At 45.8% G+C, this 23,718-nt stretch overlaps 2 protein-coding genes across 2 annotated transcripts in view; both read right to left on the minus strand.

Annotated features, from left to right (window-relative positions):
• Positions 1-935: 935 nt before the first annotated feature.
• On the minus strand, positions 936-22,431 carry LOC132590510 (zinc finger and SCAN domain-containing protein 21-like; the record flags this gene model as incomplete). Its single annotated transcript, XM_060263420.1, has 3 exons — positions 21,974-22,431; positions 20,055-20,201; positions 936-1,334 (listed from the first exon to the last, which is right to left on the minus strand). Coding segments are annotated over exons 1-3 (999 nt in total), but the record flags the coding sequence as incomplete, so codon positions are not given.
• The window catches only part of LOC132590511 (zinc finger protein ZFP2-like), a 46,274-nt gene continuing 39,627 nt past the window's right edge, over positions 17,072-23,718 (minus strand). Inside the window, exon 2 of the transcript XR_009556699.1 lies at positions 17,072-17,197. The gene's annotated coding sequence lies outside the window, so the exon portion shown is untranslated. The remainder of the gene's footprint in view (positions 17,198-23,718) is intronic.

The following is a 23,718-nucleotide window of genomic DNA, read 5'->3' on the forward strand; positions in this document are numbered from 1 at the left end:
ATCACATAACGTAACCGGATATGGTACAAGCCCCTGAGATTCTACCGCTGAAATGGCACTTAATTGGCTTTATTTTAATTCCGACATACCCATCCTCTTCTTTTCTGGGATTTTCCAGTGTCCTGGCTGAAAGAAGATGCCTTTATGAGACGCCACAAGTTTCAGTTTCCCAAACAACGAAGTCCAAAATAAAAGCAGAACTGTTCTATCCAAGAGGGCCCTAGCTAGAAGAGAAGATGGGTTCCTTACTCCCCTGTATTGTTTAGTTCATCATTATTTCATTTGTTGTATTATTGCTCTCATGTTGTTGTTTTAACATTTTATTGAATTACGTTTACTCTGTTGGCTGCTTTGAGCAGATCTCCAGAGAGGTTAATTTTTTAAAAATACATAAATAAATATGCCTCATTATTATGGTTTTTGGCAATACTATGCTTGTTTTTACTCGATGCACTTTTCCAAGCTCTATTTCAGAATCTGAATCTCCCCCCACAATAAACTTGGGTCTCTATTGTATTGCCCTTGTTTTCTTAGTCCTAGTGTCAGGGCCGACTCTGGCTACAGGGAGAGAGACAGGGAGCGTTTGTTTTATTGGCTCATTATGCCAGAGCTCTCCTGGGTGCAACTGGGTTTGCCTCCCCTATTTCTCTGTATTCATGCCTTCATGATCCAGTCTTTCTCAGTGGAAAAGCAATATGAACTATGTAGATAAGGAATAACAACAAGCCTGTGAGGTGGATTAGGCTAAGAGTGTGTGCAGACCAAGTTCACCCCACACATTTCCTTTGTTGAATGGGGGGTTTTAACCAACGCTTCCCATAGAAGTAGGCTGATACTGACCATTATACATTGCTGTTTCTGAATTTTTGTCCAGCCGCATAAGAATTGTAGTTATTTCGTCCAACTAAATTTAGTGAATGAGCTGCACAGGGTACATAAATGGCAAACTGATTTGCTTCCAAAAGTTTTTGCTGCATGCCATTGTAACCTCCAGATATGTTGGCAGCATTGTTGTATGACTGCCCTCTGCATTTCGCATAATCCAATTTACAATCATCACATAAGTACTTCAACACCTGCTGTGCCATAGCTTCACCACTGTGGTTTCGTAATTCCAAAAATGTGATAAATCGTTCAACTGGCTGGCCATCTTGCAAGTATCTGAGCACCATGCTCAGTTGGTCAGCATGGGAAAGATCAGGCATTGAGTCGTACCCAGAAGCATTAATTTCGTCAGTTATGACGGAGTGCACTTTCTTTGCCATTAATTCAAAGAGTTCCTCACGTATCGTTTTGGACAGGTACGAAGGGTTGCCTTTTCCAGCATTGCCATACTGTGATATGTGAGCAGCCAAGAATGGGTCAAACCGACTTATCAATTCGAGTAGCCCCAAATAATTCCCATTATTGAGAGACCCAAATTTTTCCACTTTTCCTCGGCATGCCAATCATCATTCAGCCAGTGTGCAAATGACTGCTACAATACGCCAAAGCACATTCTCCCAGTAATTGTAGTCCTCTTCAATTTGTTTTTCCAGAGACTGTGCCAAGCCTAAGCCTTGTTTCCGAGTTAAATATGTCAGCATGGCATTTCGGTGAGTTGCACTTTTTTCATGGTTGTCAATTACAGCAGTGTTTCGCCCGTCACTGAATCCCTCATTTCTAGCAAAATGCGTCGACCCTTTGGGCGCAGATAATTTACAAACAAAACAGTAAACTGATCCTTTTGAAGGAGAGTACAGCAGCCATTCTCTCTTGTAGTGTTCACCACTGGCTTTTATTAAAAAAAAATAACTTCTGTGAACAGTATCTCTTTGGGTTCCCACTGATGAAATTGCGACACGATTTGTCAAATGGCCCATGGTGGTGCTGACATTCCGCAAGCAAGCCAATAAGTCACATCATCCCACAACCCTGAGCCCTTAGCTTTGTGCATTTCATCCTTGGTCAGTTCTCTAAACTCCTTGGACAGTTCAAAAGCATTTACACATCTTGTCGTGGATGTAGGTCCAGGTTGTAGCACTTCATCATGTGCAACGCCATCATGAAAATCTGGCTTTGCAGCAACACTACCTGTTTCTGATGAAGGAGATAGATTTGATTCACTTCCTGTCTCTGAAGTCTGACACTGGTTTCGATCTGGATCATCTTACTCTGCAGTTTGTAAGAAGAAATCTGTCAGCTTTCCTGTCTTGGCTACAACAGACAGATTCTTTTGCTCATTAGGAGAGCCAGTTTGGTGTAGTGGTTAAGTGCGCGGACTCTTATCTGGGAGAACCGGGTTTGATTCCTCACTCCTCCACTTGCACCTGCTGGAATGGCCTTGGGTCAGCCATAGCTCTGGCAGAGGTTGTCCTTGAAAGGGCAGCTGCTGTGAGAGCCCTCTCCAGCCCCACCCACCTCACAGGGTGTCTGTTGTGGGGGAGGAAGAGAAAGGATTGTAGGCTGCTCTGAGCCTCTGTCCTTGAAAGGGCAGCTGCTGTGAGAGCCCTCTCCAGCCCCACCCACCTCACAGGGTGTCTGTTGTGGGGGAGGAAGGGAAAGGAGATTGTAGGCCGCTCTGAGCCTCTGTCCTTGAAAGGGCAGCTGCTGTGAGAGCCCTCTCCAGCCCCACCCACCTCACTGGGTGTCTGTTGTGGGGGAGGAAGGTAAAGGAGATTGTGAGCCGCTCTGAGACTCTTCGGAGTGGAGAGCGGGATATAAATCCAATATCTTCTTCATCTTCTTCTTCGTTCTCTTTTGCATGTTTTCTCTTTTGCGCACCACTCAACTGAACATGTTTCATTTTTGACGTTTACATGGGACTGAAATTAAAAGGGGACAAAGAGGGTCATTGAAATGACTGTCATGACAACTAAATTTGGCTCCATCATTTTTACTTTTAAACACATGCATTTTACTTTTAAACATAGCCTATGGCACTGCACCTCGCCAACAAAAAATAGATAACCCTAGGGCGCATCATGATCAATTTGCACTAGTTTTATCATTATTTTTTCTTACAAATCTTCATTTGGGAGGGATGGTGGCTCAGTGGTAGAGCATCTGCTTGGGAAGCATCTGCTTGGGTCCCAGGTTCAATCCCCGGCATCTCCAAAAAAGGGTTCAGGAAAATAGGTGTGGAAAACTTCAGCTTGAGACCCTGGAGAGCCGCTGCCAGTCTGAGTAGACAAGACTGACTTTGATGGACCAAGTGTCTGATTCAGTATAAGGCAGCTTCATATGTTCATATATGTTCATGTTCTTTTCACCCCTTTCCCAATGTTGTGGTGCCCCCTTTGGCCCTGGTGCCCTACGCACATGCATAGTCTGCTTAATGGTTCATCCGCCCCTGCTGAGTGAGCTCTGACAGCAGCTGCCCTTTCAAGGACAACTCTGTGAGAGCCATAGCTGACCCAAGACCATTCCAGCAGCTGCAAGTGGAGGAGTGGGGAGTCAAACCCGGTTCTCCCAGATAAGAGTCCACACACTTAACCGCTACACCAAACTGGCATGTTTTATTCTAAGTTGTGTTTCTCCGTGTCGTTTATACATTTTTTGTCTCTGCTACCTGGTATTACATTTTATTACATGCAAGGCTCAGTCCAACAAGGTCTCATTTATGTCAGATCCAGCCCTCATAACAAATCATTTTGACACCCCTGTAAGTAAACTGGTCTGAGTCTCCAAGTGAAAGGTGGGATATAAATCCAACAACTCATTTCTATAAAACTATACTGAAGCTCAAGCCAATATTAGTTGTCCGTAGCATATGTGTATAATTTATAAATATTATCTTTCTTTTTATCTTCTCTCTCAATGCTATAATCACCAGATAAGCAACGAGGTCTCTATCTTCCACCCCTCCCCTCCCCTCGAACATAAAATGTATGGTTACATACAAGGAGTAGAGAAACAAAGCATAGTTCACAAGAAAAGAATGTATGGCAGGCCCAACCTGATAACCATTCTTGACATCTCACTGGTGTTTCTGATCTTACCTTTGTTCCTTGGGCTCCCATTTTTGGCTGAGCAGACAAGTTACCAGACCTCCTATGTACCTCCTGGGGAGGGTGTGTGTGTATTGGAATGGACCCCTTTCAATGCCCCCCCATGGGTTGCCTTCTTAAGGATTTACCAGACAGATCTCTTTTCAACATCCCTCCTATGCTGGGGGAAGAGTTATTGCCACTTTCTCTGAGACTCTAACTCAGAATCTAACTCAGTCCCAATTCTGGTCCTCTGTCCCTCATCTTGGAAGGATGACACATGTCATGAGCCCTGACGAGGAGGAGCTGGAAGGGTTAACAGACCTGGAAGAGTTGCCAGCCAGTTCCTCAGCTGAACAAACAGCAGCTGGCCCATCAATCACTCTCCAGGCACCAGTGTAAGCTGTTGACGATCAATCTCTCCTCCTCCCATCTCAAGAGTTCGAAGCAGGCTCCGGAAAGAACTTTCAGAGCGAAGACACGAGGCGCGCCGATGCTTCAGATCTCTCAGCCCTGAGTTCTAGCAGAGTCACTGCCACCCAGGGAGCAGGCTGATTGAGACTCCCATATAGCTCCCACCCAGGACCTGGTAACCTTGTGGAAGCAATAAGTCTATTCTCTGGCTTGCATCCACGCTCCTTCCTGATCCTGACCTGCTTGGTTTCCTTGGCACCCTGACCATTTGGCTTTTGCACATTGACTTCTGATTCCGGTTTGTGATTCTGCATTGGTGACTTGGCTCCTGCTTGTCTTCCTGGACTTTGACCTTTGGACTCCTGCCTGCCTGCACCCTGAAAACGTGCCAACACACACACAGATGGGAGCAAGACCACGAAGCGGATAAACTACCCCACCATGGAGGTGCTTCCAGGTCAGGCGTAACACAATGGGCAAGGGGGTCTTCAGTCAACAAGACCTAGCCTAGGCCATAGTCCATCTTCCTACCATTTTTAACACACTCACACAAGCACCCCACATCTTCGATGCCCCAAGCCCTCACCACATGCACCAGCCCTCTGTCCCAGCAGTGCAGTTCCCCTCAGTTCTTACCTGACCAAGGTCCGACATCCCAGACCCCCAGTCAGGAATCCAAGAAGAAGAAGAAGATGAAGAAGATATTGGATTTATATCCCGCCCTCCACTCCGAAGAGTCTCAGAGCGGCTCACAATCTCCTTTACCTTCCTCCCTCTTAAATCACAAGGTGCCTTGCTGGGCCTTGATCCGCTGTCGTGGTCACCAAAACTGTGATAGGAGAGCCCCTCCCTAGAGGGAATCCCACCCCCCAAGTCTGACCCAAGCAATGGCAAAGACTCAGACAAAAGTGGTCAGGAAAGAAACAGCTTTATTTCCACTGCAGTGAAAAGGTCTCCAGCAATCAGGCCCAAAGACCTCTAGGATAGCATTGCAAAAGCTTAAATACCTAATGGATTGGTACAATCAGGTAATAACCCAATCCATTAATTGATACCCTTGCTCTGACATGTCCGAATCAATGCCCCTCAGCTGATTTCCCCATGGAAGTTAGACAATCACTGAGCAGACATCTAATAAAAAACAGATGTCACAGTGCAAAGGCACCCAAATGCAGTGTGCAAGTTATTCAACCAACAATGCAAAGACACCCAAATGCAGCATGCAAGTTATTCAGAAATACAATATGTATAATACATTCCATGCAAACCACTGGACTCATATCAAGCTAATATAATGATATGTATAATACGTTCCATGCAAACCACTGGACTCATATCAAGATATCAAAATTTCATGAAATTGTAACAATCAATACAAATATTCCAGCATGTCCATCTATACACAATAATGAACGACGTCCAACTATGATTAAGTCTCTGGGATGCTAATTTCTGACATCAAATCCAAGAAAGAAAACTTCAAAGGAAGCTCTAAACTCCGCACTATGATCCTACGGCTGCCAGTTTTCCATCCGTTCCAAGGATTCCTCTTCAAGAATCTATCGCTGTGAGTGATGTTGTCCGTCATTCAACAAAGTCCACCGTTCTTAAAGAAATCCGTTGCTGATCGCAGCTTTCCTGAATGAAATACTTTGTATGTTGCAGAATCTCATTAGGTATTCATTCCTTCATTAACCAGAATAAGCGTTCTCCTTCTTAGCTTCGGAGTCTACGTTTTAAGGCATTCCTGTAACTTTTACACATGATACACAAATGTTATATTCTCCTGAAATTCTTCACCAAAAAGAATAGTTGGAACTTGCTAACTGCTCCGCCCCGACCTCCCTCAATGCCTGGCTCGACACTCCTGTCTCCTAATTCCTCTGGCGGGCTCAGATCTGTTAGACAAATTCTGGTCATTAATCTGCAGTTACCCGAGAGAAAGCCACACCGTATTCTGATCGTGTCCACTGGGAGCACCACTCTGTGCCATTGCCAAAAGATTCTAGTCACAAGCAACCAGGCCTTATTTTGGGCAGGAGCTCACAGGAGCACAGCTCCAGAACCTCTACATTTTATTCTGCTCTTTCTTTCTTAACAACCCCCCACCCCCATACTTGCTTCTGGGCGCCACTGTTCAACTCCCCCTGTGAGAATTTTGCTGAACTCCAAGATTTGACAAACTTTCTAATATTCCCCCCCCCCCCACAAAAAAGGGAAAATAACCAAAACATATAAAGCAGACAGATGGAAAGCTTCCTCATGCCCCTGTGACCACCTAGGAGAAAGTCATTTTTAAAAAGTATGATGGGAGTAAGGTTTTATTATGACAAGTCTAAGTCAAGAAGCATTTTAGGGTAGATGCTGAGCTGATATAATTTAGTACACCTCCCAGTGATGTCAGGGGTGTGGGGCATATGCAAAGGCGTTATGCAAATGAGTTGTTCTAATGAGCTCTGGCACTTCTTTTTCTACGAAATGACCCTTACGAGAGCCAGTTTGGTGTAGTGGTTAAGTGTGCAGACTCTTATCTGGGAGAACCGGGTTTGATTCCCCACTCCTCCACTTGCACCTGCTGGAATGGCCTTGGGTCAGTCATAGCTCTGGCAGAGGTTGAGAGACAATTTGGTGTAGTGGTTAAGTGTGCGGACTCTTATCTGGGAGAACCGGGTTTGAATCCCCACTCCTCCGCTTGCAGCTGCTGGAATGGCCTTGGGTCAGCCATGGCTCTCACAGACCTGACCTTGAAAGGGCAGCTTCTGGGAGAGCTCTCTCAGCCCCACCCACCTCACAGGGTGTCTGTTGTGGGGGAGGAAGATCACAGAGATTGTGAGCCACTCTGAGATTCAGAGTGAAGGGTGGGGTACAGTGTCCCCTCTGAATTAGCGTGAGCTAGCTCACAGATTTTTAGCCTCCAGCTCACACATTTTTGTCTTAGCTCAGGAAGGATGACCCCAACGCACACTCATTGATGCAGTAGCTCACAACTTTCATGCCAGTAGCTCACAAAGTAGAATTTTTGCTCACAAGACTGCAACTTAAGAGGGAACATTGGTGGGGTATGAATCCAATATCATCATCTTCTACTACTGCTGCTCTGCCCCTAACCTCCCTCACTGCTTTCTCTGGTGGGCTCAGGCCTGTGAGATGAATTTTGGCCACATGTGCAGCTACATGAGAGAAAGCCACACCATCTCCTGACTCTGTCCACCAGCACACCTCTGTTCCATCCCCAGAGGATTCTAGTCACAAGCAACAAAGACTCAATGCACAGCAGCCAAGAAGGTCAAAGCGCCTGCTCCGGCTGCAACGTCACTGAGGATGTTCTCCACAGCTGAGAACGAAACGTCTGGAAGGAAAACTTTCCCCAGTAGAACACGGCACTTGAGCCCGAAAGATTCTACAAACCCTAATGATGTTACCAGCCGTGAAAACCTGAAATCTTTGATAACAAAGATTCCCTTCGTGGTCTTTCAGAAACCTCCTCGGAATACCAACAGTCAAGGACTCAAACTTTGTCCTGCTGCTTCAGACCAGCACAGAAAAGAGAGAGGGAAGTATGAGAAGGGGCAGTGTTGTAGGGTCTTTCAGGAAACAGAAATATGAAATAGCGTGGAACAGAGAAATGAGATACATCCCGCAAGTCCCTATGGGTTCCCACTAGTAAAGAAACAAATACAGAAGTCCTGACATTTCTGCACCTTTCAAATAAATCTCATAGAGGAAGCCTTCCCCCGCTCCATCCCAAAGATTAAATCCCTACAACTACCTTGCAAGGTATGTTAACTGGAAAAGGTGTCTGGCTAAAGGAAACCCAAAGACCTTCCAGGCCCACTGGGAAGATGAACCCAATCCACACAGTTGACCCAGCACCTCTGGCTCTTGAATTTAACTGACCTATGTCACAAATGGGCCAAACTAGGTAGAGTTCAATCATGGGGATCAGTCATGAACCCAATTGCAAGTCTCAAACATCTAGATGGAGGTAAAGAAAGAAGTACTTTTCTCCCTTTCTCATAGTACGAGAACTCGTGGGCATTCAATGAAATTGCTGAGCAGTTGGGTTAAAACGGATAAAAGGAAGTACTTCTTCATCCAAAGGGTGATTAACATGTGGAATTCACTGCCACAGGAGGTGGTGGTGGCTACAGAGAAGGGCGACAAAGATGGTGAGGGGTCTGGAGACCAAGTCCTATGAGGAAAGGTTGAAGGAGCTGCGGGTGTTTAGCCTGGAGAGGAGGCGGCTGAGAGGTGATATGATCACCATCTTCAAGGACTTGAAGGGCTGTCATCTAGAGGATGGTGTGGAATTGTTTTCTGTGGCCCTGGAAGGTAGGAGCAGAACCAATGCATTGAAATTAAATCAAAAGAGTTTCCAGCTCAACATTAGGAAGAATTTCCTGACCGATAGAGCGATTCCTCAGTGGAACAGGCTTCCTCGGGAGGTGGTGGGTTCTCCTTCCTTGGAGGTTTTTAAACAGAGGCTAGATGGCCATCTGACAGCAATGAAGATCCTGTGAATTTAGGGGGAAGTGTTTGTGAGTTTCCTGCATTGTGCAGGGGATTGGATTAGATGACCCTAGAGGTCCCTTCCAACTCTGTGATTCTATGATTCTACAAGCATAGCCAGTTTCAATAATAATAATAATAAATTTATTTTTATATCCCGCCCTCCCCTGCCAAGGCAGGCTCAGGGCGGCTCACAGGACATGGTATATACCATGATTACACTAAAATACATTCGTTACTATAAAAGACAGTTAAAATATAGTTAAATTACATTCATAAAGTAAGTTAAACAAAACAGTTAAAACCATTATAGTTTCAAGAGGGGAATGGAAAGCATATGGAGCAGAGGCCCATCAGTGGCTATTAGCCACAGCATATTGTTGGAACTCTCTGTCTGGGGCACTGATGCTCTGTATTCTTGGTGCTAATTTGTTTTTTTTTTGGGGGGGGGCAACAGTGGGAGGGCTTCTAGTGTCCTGGCCCCACAGGTGGACCTCCTGGTGGCACTTGCTTTTTTGGCCACTGTGTGACACAGAGTGTTGGACTGGATGGGCCACTGGCCTGATCCAACATGGCTTCTCTTATGTTCTTATATGACACAGAGTGTTGGACTGGAGGGGCCACTGGCCTGATCCTACATGGCTTCTCTTATGTTCTTATGTGACACAGAGTGTTGGACTGGATGGGCCATTGGCCTGATCCAGCACGGCTTCTCTTATGTTCTTATGTGACTCAGAGTGTTGGACTGGATGGGCCACTGGCCTGATCCAACATGGCTTCTCTTATGTTCTTATCTGCAAGAGGATTTTTCAGAGCCTTATACACAACTGAAAAACGTCACACTAACCTTGCACATATTTAATGAAGCCCCTCATTTAAAAAACCCACGAAGCTCAGAAAACACAAACTGTGATTTTCCTGATGGGGCAGGATGCAAATCCAAATTCAATTAAATAATAATCTCTTCGATTAGCTACAACCCTTGCTTCGCTGAGAAACATTTAATCTAGGATTGCCCTCTGCTTGGACCTAGATATTTTTTTCCTCTTAAGGACTGTTAGCAACCCTGATGCAGATACCTTTCCAAATTAAGCAACACAGAATGTGAGATGGAAATACAATTTTCTCATGCTCCATAAAGACACTATTTCCAAGGAGGAATCCAAGGTCTGATCAGAAGAGTCACAAGCTGGAGATAAGCATTGGCCCAAGGGCTAGTCCAGGTCATTTCTGGCTGATGGAGTTTTGGGTGGGGGTGGGGAGTTAAGAATAAGCGGAGGGAATCTTAGATCTTCCTGATTCGTTCTGGGACAGGCGAGGGGTGGGTGGACAATGTTCCCTCTAAGCTGCAGAGCTTTGGGAGCAAAAATTCTACTTTGTGAGTAGCATTAAAGTTGTAAGCTACTGGCATAAATTATTGTGCTCTGGGGCCATCCTTCCTTAGCGAAGACAAAAGTGTGTGAGCTGGAGGCTAAAAATCTGTGAGCTAGCTCACGCTAACTCAGCTTAGAGGGAGCACTGATGGGGAGCATAACCAGATTTCGGGAATGCATGTCCCAAAATGTTCAGCATCAACTTCTTGGATACCGAAAAATTTCAACAATTGTGGATGTTGTTATTGTTAGGAGTGAGGGGTCCGACCACTAAGAACTTACTGAGTTGTAGAATTAAGGAATAGAACTTTTCCCCTTTTAACCCAAATTAATCCTACTGCCAGAACACTCTGGGCTTCAAATGGGTGAGACTTCCAGAAGCTCACAGCAGGCTGGACTGGGGAGGGATTAGGGTTCAGCAATGCTTCTCTAGAACTGCTTGTCAGATTAAAATGTTGTGAATTATGAATGCTAGCTGATCACACTAGGTTTATGCTGTGGGATCAGTTATCTTTGTCTTTTTCTTCACAGGATTTGAGAAAGGAAAAGTTTTTCCCTAGTTTTGTAGATGTCAAAAGGAGTTATTCTGGCAGATAACTTGACATAGGGAGTTTCACATAGGAAAAGGGAAAAGGAAAGGTCCCCTGTTTCCGACTCTGGGGTGACGTTGCTTTCACAACATTTTCACAGCAGACTTTTTACGGGGTGGTTTGCCATTGCCTTCCCCAGTCATCTACACTTTCCCCCCAGCAAACTGGGCACTCATTTTACTGACCTCGGAAGGATGGAAAGCTGAGTCAACCTTGGGCCGGCTACCTGAATCCAGCTTCCGCTGGAATCGAACTCCGGTCGTGAGCAGAGAGTTCAGACCACAGTACTACAGTACTGCCACTTTACCACTCTGCGCCACGGGGCCGCTTTCACATAGGAAGACAACCACTAAAAAGGCCCATCTTTGTGAAAATACTTTCTGATGCTTTCTGAACCTGCAGAACCTTGGGTGTTCTGAACCTTGGGTGTTCAAGAACAACTTCATTAGAATCAGCTATAGGAAACTTTTACCCTTGCATGGATTCTCTGAGGAACATGAAAGTCAGATTTGTGCCTCAAGCTCTTGCCCCAAGCTGAGCATTTATGAGGTTCCTCCCTTGTGTGGAATCCTTGGTGATAAAATGGAAGCTGATCTTGGATCTACTTCAGCTGGCAAAGCCCATCCTTCCTTTCTTCCTTCTGGGATCTATCTGAGGGCTTCAAAGATGGCTAAAGCTCCTTCTACAGTCTGAGTATATTTAACATTTCTTCCTGGTTAAGGTAACATTTTGGTGTACAAGAGTTTCTATTACTTTGATGATTTATGTGGTCTGTGGTAGTCTTCTAGCTGTGAAATAAGAGCCAAGCTCTTTTCATGGGCTAAGCGGTGACATGGGTTCTCCTGTAAATTTTTCGATATTTTCAAAAAGTTGTACACCCAAGTCAATCTCTTTCCACACTCTGAGCACTGAACAGGTTTCCCCACCTGTATGGGTTCTTTGGTGGTATTGAAGAAGCCGCTCTGACTTAATCTTTCCCCACACTCTGAGAATTCATAAGGTTTGTCTTCTGTGTGGGTTTTTTGGTGCTTTTGAATACTGCCACTGTGACTGCATCTCTTCCCACACTCTGAGCATTCAAAACATTTCTCCCCTTATGGGTTCTTTCATGCACTCGAAGATTACTACTCTGTCTGAATCTCTTTCCACACTCTAAGCATTCAAACGGTTTCTCCCCTGTATGGGTTCTTTTATGGTCTTGAAGATGGCAACTTTGACCAAATCTCTTTCCACACTCTGAGCATTCAAACGGTTTCTCCCCTGTGTGAGTTCTTTTATGCTTCCGAAGAATGCCACTGTGAATGAATCTCTTCCCACACTCTGAGCATTCAAAAGGTTTCTCCCCTGTATGGGTTCTTTTATGATATCGAAGACCGTGACTATGGCTGAATTTTTTCCCACACTCTGAGCATTCAAAGGGCTTCTCTCCGGTGTGGGTTCTTCTGTGGTCTTGGAGATAGCTACTCTGACTAAATCTCTTTCCACACTCTGAGCACTCAAAAGGTTTCTCCCCTGAATGAGTTCCTTTATGCTTTTGAAGACTGCCACTTCGACTGAATCTCTTCCCACACTCTAAACATTCAAAGGGTTTCTCCCCTGTGTTGGTTCTTTGATGATATTGAAGATAGCTACTCATGCTGAATTTTTTTCCACACTCTGAGAACTGAAACAGTTTCTCTCCTGTGTGGGTTCTTTGATGATATTTTAGATAGCGGCTTGTAGTATATCTCTTTCCACACTCTGAGCATTCAAAAGGTTTCTCCCCGGTGTGGCTTCTTTGATGCCTTTGAAGACTGGAATTAATATTGAATCTCTTTCCACATTCTGAGCATTCAAAAGGTTTGTCCCCTGTGTGGGTTCTTTGATGATACTGAAGATGGCTACGTGTACTGAATCTCTTCCTGCACTCTGAGCATTCAAAAGGTTTGTCCCCTGTGTGGTTTCTTTGATGCACTTTAAGATTCCTATGTGTACTGAATCTCTTCCCACACTCTGAGCATTCAAACAGTTTCTCCCTTGTGTAAGTTCTTTTATGATTTTGAAGATGGCTACTCTGACTGAATCTCATTTCACTCTCTGAATGTTCAAAAATTTTGTCCCCTGTGTGGGTTTTTTTATGCTTTTGGAGACTGTAGCGTTGACTGAATCTCTTCCCACACTCTGAGCATTCAAAAGGTTTCTCCCCTGTATGGGTTCTTTTATGGTTTTTAAGATGGCCACTCCGACCAAATCTCTTTCCACATTCTGAGCATTCAAAAGTTTTCTCCCCTGTGTGGGTTCTTTTATGCACTTTAAGACTGCTACTATGAGTCAATCTCTTTCCACACTCTGAACACTGAAAAGGTTTCTCCCCTGTGTGGGTTCTTTTATGATATTGAAGACTGTTACTATAACTGAATTTCTTCCCACACTGTGAGCATTCAAATGGTTTCTCCCCTGTGTGGATTCTTTTGTGCACTTGAAGACTGCCATTCTGAGTGAATTTCTTTCCACACTCTGAGCATTCAAAAGGTTTTTCTCCTCTTTGTATTCTTCGGTTCCCAAAAAGCTGTGATCTATATTTGAAGTGCTTTCCAAACTGAATGGATTTACTCATCTTCATAACATTGTGTTTTGGAAAACGTACATTATGCTTTCTTCCATCTCTCTTCTCAACAAAATGGCTGTCTTTCTTTCTCTTAAGGCTGCCTTGATTCCAGATGCTGCCTTTCAAGTCATTATTATCTTCATCTGGCAATTCTGGATGAAGTTCCTCACCTTCCTCATTCCTCTGACCATCAGCTGCTAGAATAATGAGAGAGATCAGATTAGCACACCTCTCCCCATATGTCCCCCAGAGAGCACTTCGTTCAGGGTCCCAACATCTCCTTAAGATCCCCGGACCGAAAGAAGCTCGACTGTCTACCACTGGAGCCAGAGTGTTCTCAGTAATAGCTCCTGCCCTGTGGAATGCCTTACCTGATAACATCAGGGCCCCACGGTACCTGCTGCAGTTCCGCAGTGCCTGTAAAACCGAGTTATTTAAACTTGCTAAATGTTCTTAGCCAGTACATCACAGTTTTTTTTTCCTGAACAGGAGGAGGCAGCCAGGCCTAGTTAAGTCATGCCAGTCAGGTGGCATCAAGTCACTCAGAGGGTGCTGCCAGGCCTAGAGTAGGAAACGTCCAGGAAGAGGCTGAAGATATCCTGGTATCACAATTGAACTCCAGACAACAGATCTCTTTCCCCATGGAGAAAATAACTTCTTTGGAGGGTGGACTCTAGGGCATTCTATTTAGCTGGGGCCTTTCCCCTCCCCAAAGTCTGGCTTCTGTAGACTCCACCACAAAATCTCCAGGACCTTCCCTGGAACTGGCAGCCCTAGCCAAAACTGGTCCAAATGAGTTCTCCCTCACAAGCCAAAATAGGTCTGGAAAGGGCCTCCTCCCCCAGCCTTTTACTAACAAGCTTGACTGTAAGGCTGCCAGGTCCAACTCAGAAAATACCTGGGGACTTTGTTGGTGGAGCTGAAAGACTTCCCCATCCCCCCAAAAAATACAGCAATGCCATTCCCCTATACTCACCAGAACTTCTGAATGTAACTATCTGCTGTATTTCAACCAACTTATTGAGACTAACAGGAAAACAAAAGCAGAGCAGCTCCAAACAAACAGAGGGGCTCTGCTCAATTCCCTTCTTTTTACACACTCAGCAGGAAGGCCCAGGAGCTTTCTGTTAAGGTTTCTGTGGCTGTTTCCATCCTCCTCCTGCCCTCAGCCAATGGAATACAACATACCTTGATTGATGGTTTGACAGGCCAAAGGTTAATACACCACAGCCCCAACAAATAAGGGTGCTCCATTTTGCCGCCACAAAATGGCTTTTATATGTATAGGATGTCATGACCTGATAAATAGTTTGTATGGTATAATTTCTTTAATAATCATATAAAGTGTGAACAAACCGAACTATTCAGTGAATACTTTTATAAGGTTTACAAAAAACCACAGGAAATATTTACACTGCAATCAAGCCAGAACTGTATAGAAACAATTCACTATAAAGAACAAGCCACTGTGTGGGAAGCATTCAAACACCTGCTGTAGCTTGTTCCAGAAAGGCCAAGAATGGATAAATCACTGTGGGCTGCAGAACCAGACAGATGTCTTCAGAACTGTTCTCTCAAGAGCAGTTTCTGTCAGAGCTCTCTCAGTCCCGCCTGCCTCACAGAGTGTCTGTTGCAGGGAGAAGAAGTGCAGGAGAATGTAAACCGCTCAGAGGCTCTGACTGAAAGGTGGGATGTAATCCAATCTCCATCTCCTTCTCCTTCCTTTGAGTCATATTGCACTCTGCACTCTAAGATATTGGCAGCTGACAGTTTTTTAACAAGTACCTTTTAATAAGTATTTTTCAGATCCTTCCTGGGGCACCTCAAAATACTGACAGCCATCTGTCAAAAAGTCTTATGCTTACTGTAAGATACCGACAGCTAATTGTCAGAACGTTTACCATCTAGACTTACAGCTCAATGCATTTTTAAGTTAGTGAGGGCTAACTGTTAAAAAGAAGTTCGATACGTTTTACTGCATGGTTCACTTAAGATACAGTTGCAAACAATTAATTAATCAGTTAAGCTTGCATTGCCAACAGACCTCTTCGGTTCATTGTAATGAGGCAGCTTGACAATGTTTTGCAAAAACGTTTGAAATTGGGTCTTTGAGAGCTTGGACTCCTTCTAAATTTTGATAAGAGTGTATTTAGAGGACCTTCTTATTGTGGTAAGTGTGATGAATAGATGGCTTTTAAAGAGAACCATTCATACTCTGTGCTCCAAGAATTTCAGGGCTTATTATAATGTATTCTCATATAATTGTAGCTGGCTGGCCAGGCCCGTAGCCACAGGGAGGGCAGGGGGGGCATGCCCCCCTCACCCAACCCTCCCTCAGACCTTTGTGGCCCCTCCTTTCCCCAGCCCCCACTCTCTGCTGCCACTTTTGTCCCCGCGGCTCAGGTGGCCCCACCTCCCTCTGTGCGAAACCTCCTCCTCCCTCCCACCCACTTACTCACCCACCAACCGGGCAAAAGAGTAAAGAGCGGGCTCCTGGGGCTCTTGCAAGGCGGCCCCCCCATCACATGATCGGCCGAAAAAGCTGCTCCAAAGCCGGCTTTCCAAAGCGATCAGCTCTTTACTCTTTCGCCCGGTTGGTGGGTGAGTAGGTGGGTGGGAGGGGGAGGTTTCGCGCGGAGGGGGATGGGGCCGCCACCGCCGTGGGGACAGAAATGGCGGTGGAGAGAGTGGGGGCCGCCGGGGGGGGCCCTCCATCCAAAAATTTTTCCCCGTGGCCCCCCCCATAAACGAAATTTTCTGGCTATTGGCCTGTCGTTGGCTATTGCGTTTTGAATAGAAACTTCTTCTTGGACTTCCAGCATGACTTCCTGGTGGAGCCTGTGATCTATCCACCCTTGGTCTTTCCGGAACGAGCTACAGGAGCTGTTGGTATGCTTCCCATGCGACAGCTTGAGTCACTGATTTATTGTGGTTATTTTTTAGTGAACTACACAATCTTGACTTGATGGCAATGAGTATATTTGCCATGATTTTATGTAAACCTTACGAAAGCGTTCCTAAGGATTCATGTTCAAACCTTATTTGATTACTAAAGGAAATAGAAATTATAACACGACGTACTTTTCAGGCAACGACATATAGGCTGCGATCACACACACACTCAATAATGCACTTTCAATCCACTTGGGGAGGGACGGTGGCTCAGTGGTAGAGCATCTGCTTGGGAAGCAGAAGGTCCCAGGTTCAATCCCCGGCATCTCCAAAAAAGGGTCCAGGCAAATAGGTGTGAAAAGCCTCAGCTTGAGACCCTGGAGAGCCGCTGCCAGTCTGAGAAGACAATACTGGCTTTGATGGACCAAAGGTCTGATTCAGTATAAGGCAGCTTCATATGTACACTTTCCAACTGGATTTTGCCAGTTCACACCATAAAACCCAGCGGGAAAGTGCACTGGAAGTAGATTGAAAGTGCAATATTTAGTGTGTGTGATCAGAATCATATAATATTTTTAGGACACTTTTCTTGGCTAAGGTAATGACCACAACACTGGCTTCAGTTATCTCAAGGCGAGTAATGGGACAGGAGTCAAAAGACTGTATTCTTGTTCAATATCTTGTTATCTGCCTCATCACAATAGCACAAATGTGGAGCTTTGGCAAAAGATTCTTACCCAGAGAGGTCACGTTTCCATAGTTCTCCAGCATGACTTCCCGGTAGAGAGCTCTTTGGTCTGGATCCAGCAGGGCCCACTCTGCCATGGTGAAATTTACAGCCACCTCCTCAAAGGAAAACGGACACTGGAAGAAAAAGCAGATTCCCTCATCAGCAATCATACCAGGCAGAGATTAAGAACAAAAGAACATAAGAGAAGCCATGTCGGATCAGGCCAATGGCCCATCCAGTCCAACACTCTGAGTCACATAAGAATATAAGAGAAGCCATGTTGGATCAGGCCAATGGCCCATCCAGTCCAACATTCTGTGTCACAGAAGAACATAAGAGAAGCCCTGTTGGATCAGACTAATGGCCCATCCAGTCCAACACTCTGTGTCACATAAGAACATAAGAGAAGCCATGTTGGATCAGGCCAATGGCCCATCCAGTCCAACACTCTGTGTCACAAAAGAACATAAGAGAAGCCATGTTGGATCAGGCCAATGGCCCATCCAGTCCAACACTCTGTGTCACATAAGAACATAAGAAAAGCCATGCTGGATCAGGCCAATGGCCCATCCAGTCCAACACTCTGTGTCACATAAGAACATAAGAGAAGCCATGTTGGATCAGGCCAATGGCCCATCCAGTCCAACACTCTGTGTCACATAAGAACATAAGAGAGGCCATGTTGGATCAGGCCAATGGCCCATCCAGTCCAACACTCTGTGTCACATAAGAACATAAGAGAAGCCATGTTGGATCAGGCCAATGGCCCATCCAGTCCAACATTCCGTATCACATAAGAACATAAGAGAAGCCATGTTGGATCAGGCCAATGGCCCATCCAGTCCAACATTCCGTATCACATAAGAACATAAGAGAAGCCATGTTGGATCAGGCCAATGGCCCATCCAGTCCAACACTCTGTGTCACACAGTGACCAAAAAGCCAAGTGCCACCAGGAGGTCCACCAGTGGGGCCAGGACACTAGAAGCCCTCCCACAACACAGCCACGTCCTCGAAGGAAACTGAACGCTGAAAGGAAGAGCAGATACTCTCATCAGCAATCATACCAGGCAGAGATTGCAAACTGGAAGGCAGTAGTCTGGAAGGGTACAAGATGTATGTCATGGCATGGGTTGGAAAGGGAGTGCCTTTCAGAGCCTCTCCCGCTCAGCCATCTTGTAGAAACTGCATGAATAAGCTTCTCTGATAAGGTGGGGGGGGGGGTACCAGTGCTGTCCCTGCTCAAATGCTTTACCTGGACTGGAGGCACAGCAGCTGTTTCCACACCTCTAAAAAGTTGATGGCTCAACAACATTTCTCCACTGCCTGTAAGTGAGAAAAAAGGAGGGAGGAAGGGTGGGTGTTTGCCACGACTTTCTATTCCATTTGCTTGTTTGTTCCCTGCACCGCGCACCTACTTCCCAGGGGTGTGAAACCTCGTTCTGTGTGAACTCAACACCTTTTTTTTTAAGCATTTCTTACTAAATTCCAGAAGAGGCAGAACAGAAGCACCAGGTACCTATGAGCCTCAGGGATTATAAACGTTGCCAACATATTTCAGACTTCTGTGAGACCTGCGTCAGGGCTGGTAGGGAAAGGAAAGGTCCCCTGTGCAAGCACCAGTCGTTTCCGACTCTGGGGTGACGTTGCTTTCACAACATTTTCACGGCAGACTTTTTTACGGGGTGGTTTGCCATTGCCTTCCCCAGTCCTCTACACTTTGCCCCCAGCAAGCTGGGGACTCATTTGACCGACCTCGGAAGGATGGAAGGCTGAGTCAACCTTGGGCCGACTACCTGAAAACCCAGCTTCCTCCGGAATCGAACTCAGATCATGAGCAGAGAGTTCAGACCACAGTACTGCAGTAGTGCTGCTTTACCACTCTGCGCCACGGGGCCGCTTGAAAGGGAAAAGGGGGGTGGAAATGATGTCTCATGATACGTCACTATCACATTCAGCCCCGATGTGACTTGAGCGAATCTGGAAACTCCGGACCAATATAAATGAGTTTTCAGAGTGTCTCTTGGCATGCTGACTTCACAGCCAGATTTTCAGCAAGACACAACATCAACATGGCACCACATCAGTACCAATCCCCTCCCTTAAGCTCCTGCGGGTGCCAGCCCACAGCGTGCCATCCCCATTCCAGCATCCTGTTTCTCTCAGTGGTCTGCCAGATGCCCCAGTAAGGATAGAATCATAGAGTCGGAAGGGACCTCCAGGGTCATCAACCCCCTGCATAATGCAGGAAACTCACAAACCCCTCCCCCTAAATTCACAGGATCTTCATCGCTGTCAGATGGTCATCTAGCCTCTGCTGAAAAACCTCCAAGGAAGGAGAGCCTACCACCTCCCGAGGAAGCCTGTTCCATGGAGGAACCACTCTAACAGTCAGGAAGTTCTTCCTAATCTTGAGCCAAAAACTCTTTTGATTTAATTTCAACTCGTTGGTTCTGGTTCTATCTTCTGGGGCCACAGAAAACAATTTCACACCATCCTCTAGATGACAGCCCTTCATATACTTGAAGATGGTGATCATATCACCTCTCAGCCGCCTCCTCTCCAGGCTAAACATCCCCAGCTCCTTCAGCCTTTCCTCATAGGACTTGGACTCAGACCCCTCACCATCTTTGTCACCCTCCTCTGGACCCATTCCAGCTTGTCTGTATCCTTCTTAAAATGTGGTGCCCAAAACTGGCACAGAAGGCAAATTTCCCCATTATTATTGCCCCCCGGAAGGTATTTTTCTGAGATCTGCTGTCCCAGAAGTTGGAGGCTCCCTTTATTCACCTGGTTGAATAGCTCTGTCGAGATTTGTCTACCATACGGAAAGAAAGTGAGATAGGACTATTTTAATTAATGTGAGGAATGGCCTTCCATGAAATTGTACAATTAGTGGTCATCGAGTTCCACAAATTAACTCTGTGTTTTGTGAAGTGTTTAATATTTTTCCCTGACCTGAATTCTCTACCTAGGAAATGTACTGGGTACCCCAATGGTATCCAGGCTGAAAGAGTCCTTACCAAAGGAGAGGGCATCTTGGACATTTCCCTGGGCCTGCACTCTCTCTTCTTGCTCCAAGGAAGCTCCTTCTGCCTCAGGGAATGTCACTTCTATCTTCAGGGATGGCCACCACATCTGAAAAAGCAGTGAAGGAAATTAGTAAATTAATTAACATATGGCAGATCCAGGCATATAACCATGTTGGTCTGAATGAACAGAACAAACGTTGAATCCAGTGGCACCATTAAGACCAACAAAGTTTTATTCAAGGTAGGGGCTTTTGTGTGCATGCACACTTCCTAAGATAGTGTCCATGCACAGAAAAGAACATAAGAACATAAGAGAAGCCATGTTGGATCAGGCCAACGGCCCATCGAGTCCAACACTCTGTGTCACATAAGAACATAAGAGAAGCCATGTTGGATCAGGCCAATGGCTCATCTAGTCCAAGACTCTGTGTCACACAGTGGCCAAAAAACCCATCAGGAGGTCCATCAGTGGGGCCAGGACACTAGAAGTCATCACACTGTTGTCCTTCCCCCTACCCCAGACAGGGAGTCCCAACAATACACTGTGGCTAATAGCCACTGATGGACCTCTGCTCCACGTTTATCCAATCCCCTCTTGAAGCTGGCTGTGCTTGTATCTGTCACTACCTCTTGTGGCAGTGAACTGCACGTGAATTACCCTTTGGGTGAAGTACTTCTTTTTTTCCATTCCAACCCGACTACTCAGCAATTTCATTGAGTGCCCACAAGTTCTTGTATTGCGAGAAAGGGAGAAAAGTACTGCTTTCTCTACCTTCTCCATCCTATGCATCATCTTGTAAACCTCTATCATGTCACCCCTCAGTCAACATTTCTCCAAGCTAAAGAGCCCCAAGCGTTTTATCCTTTCTTCAGAGGGAAAGTGCCCCAACCCTTTAATCATTCTAGTTGCCCTTTTCTGCACTTTTTCTACTGCTAGAATATCTTTTTTGAGGTGCGGTGACCAGAATTGTACACAGTACTCCAAATGAGACCTCACCATCGATTTATACAGGGGCATTATGATACTGGCTGATTTGTTTTCAATTCCCTTCCTAATAATTCCCAGCATAGTGCTGACCTTTTTAAATTGCAGTCACACTCTGTCATGACATTTTCAGTGAGTTATCCACCATGACCCCAAGATCTCTCTCTTGTTCCAAAGCTCCAATTTGTATAAAACTTTGTTGGTCCTAAAGCTGGTAGTGTGTGTAGTGTGTGGTGTAGTGTGTAGTGTAGTGTGTAGTATAGCCAGAAGATCTTGCAATTGTCTGGCAGCCAGCAGTTTTAGTTCTTTCGGTGTTATGCACAACTGGGGGCAAGCTAGGCTTCTTTTTAAGGCAAGAGATGTTTCAGAGGTGGTTTTGCACTGCCTGCCTCTGCGTCACTGCCCTGGTATTCCTTGGAGGATGCCCAGCCAAGAACTAGCTTACATCAATCCGAAGAGATCCAGCTAGCCTGGGCTATCAAGGTCAGAGAGCAAGGGAGATGGATAAGAGGTGGAATGGAGTCAAAGGAATAGATTCTGCCCCACTTCCAGACTCTGCAGCCTTCTATCAGCAAGCCTGGTGAGTTATCTGGAGGGATCAGAAATTCTGTAGTACAGGGGTGGCCAACGGTAGCTCTCCAGATGTTTTTTTGCCTACAACTCCCATCAGCCCCAGCCATTGGCCATGCTGGCTGGAGCTGATGGGAGTTGTAGGGGGAAAAACATCTGGAGAGCTACTGTTGGCCACCCCGCTCTAGTAGGAAAGACTGCTGAATGAGGCTCTAAAATCCTTTTGGATGATTAACACTTGGACAAATATCTCTCAGGGACGTTTTATGATGAGGACAGATATTGTTGCTTGAATTGGACGTATCTGCAGGGAATCCCCTCACCTCTTCTGTCTGCCTCTTCTCCTCCGCCTGACTCAGGAGGAAACCTTCAGCCAGGGCCACCGCCTGGGAACTGGTCTCCGGTTCACATCCTCTGACCCAGCACTGCATTTCCTGGGGCAGGATGATCAGAAACTGCTCCAGGATCACCAGGTCCAGGATCTGCTTCTTGGTGTGCCTCTCCGGCTTCAGCCACTGGCTGCAAAGTCCATGGAGCTGGCTGCAAACCTCTCGAGGCCCATCTGCCTCATGATAGGTGAAGTGTCGGAAGCATTGGCAATGTACATCTGAGGTCATGGTGTCCTTAGCCAGGATCTCTGGCATAGCTCTTTCCCAGAATGCAACACCACTCCCAGCTTGGAGGAGAAGGGGGCCTTTGCTTGCTGTCTTGCCAGTTCCAGATCCTCCTGGGTCCTGCTCTTCCATCTCCTGCCCCTTCCACTGAGTCTCCTCCATCTGTGAAAAGATAAGAACGTAAGAACATAAGAGAAGCCATGTTGGATCAGGCCAATGGCCCATCCAGTCCAACACTCTGTCACACAGTGGCCAAATACACACACACACACACACACACACACACACACTGTGGCTAATAGCCAATGATGAACCTCTGTTCCATATTTTTATCTAACCCCCTCTTGAAGCTGGCTATGCTTGTAGCTGCCACCACTTCCTGTGGCAGTGAATTCCACATGTTAATCACCCTTTGGCTGAAGAAGTACCTCCTTCTATCTGTTTTAACCTGACTGCTCAGCAATTTCATTGAATGCCCACAAGTTCTTGTATTGTGAGAAAGGGAGAAAAGTACTTCTTTCTCTTTCTCCATCCCATGCATAATCTTGTAAACATCTATCATGTCACCCCGCAGTCAACATCTCTCCAAGCTAAAGAGCCCCAAGTGTTTTAACCTTTCTTCACAGGGAAAGTGTTCCAAATCTTTAATCATTCTAGTTGCCCTTTTCTGGACTTTTCCCAATGCTGTAATATCCTCTTTGAGGTGCGGCGACCAGAATTGCACACAGTATTCCAAATGAGACCACACCATCGATTTATACAGGGGCATTAGGATACTGGCTGATTTGTTTTCAGTTCCCTTCCTAATAATTCCCAGTATGGCGTTGGCCTTTTTTATTGCAATCGCACACTGTCTTGACATTTTCAGTGAGTAAATTTGCCTTTATTCTCTTGGCTATGAAGAGAGGCTTCTCTCTGGGGGGGGAAGGAGAGCCAGAGACAGTAATATGACGCACAGAAATTGGGAATGGAGATACACCATGAAACATCACAAACCTTCATATACTCAGGGGACACGTGAGAATTGCCCTGGCAGATCAGAACAAAAGCACTTCTTTTGGTTTGTACGCTGGGTTTAATATCATTTCGCTATATTGCAGGAAAAGATATTTTAAATGTGCTGCCTTGGTTTTTTGGGGGAAGTTAAGTGTCTGTGTTTGGGGTTTTAGAGATGCTATAAGCTTAGCCTCCCACTTCTTTGGCTCCATCTTTTCTACGGGCCAATTCTCAAGATAAACCAGACCCCCAAAGGACAAGAGGGAAATGAGGCCTTTCCCCTGCCACACATCTCTTCAGCAGGCCTGCCGTGTTAGACAAGGACTCTGTCCAAGCACCCACCAGAGGGGGCCCAGCTCACCCTGACAGAAGGACCATTTTCCAGAGTCCAACCTCTTTTGGAAACAAGCCTAAAACCAACCCTTGAACAACTCTGGATGGCCTCTATGTGCCCACCC

This window comes from Heteronotia binoei, unplaced genomic scaffold (genome assembly GCF_032191835.1).
Source record: "Heteronotia binoei isolate CCM8104 ecotype False Entrance Well unplaced genomic scaffold, APGP_CSIRO_Hbin_v1 ptg000084l, whole genome shotgun sequence".
Taxonomy (NCBI): Eukaryota; Metazoa; Chordata; class Lepidosauria; order Squamata; family Gekkonidae; genus Heteronotia; species Heteronotia binoei.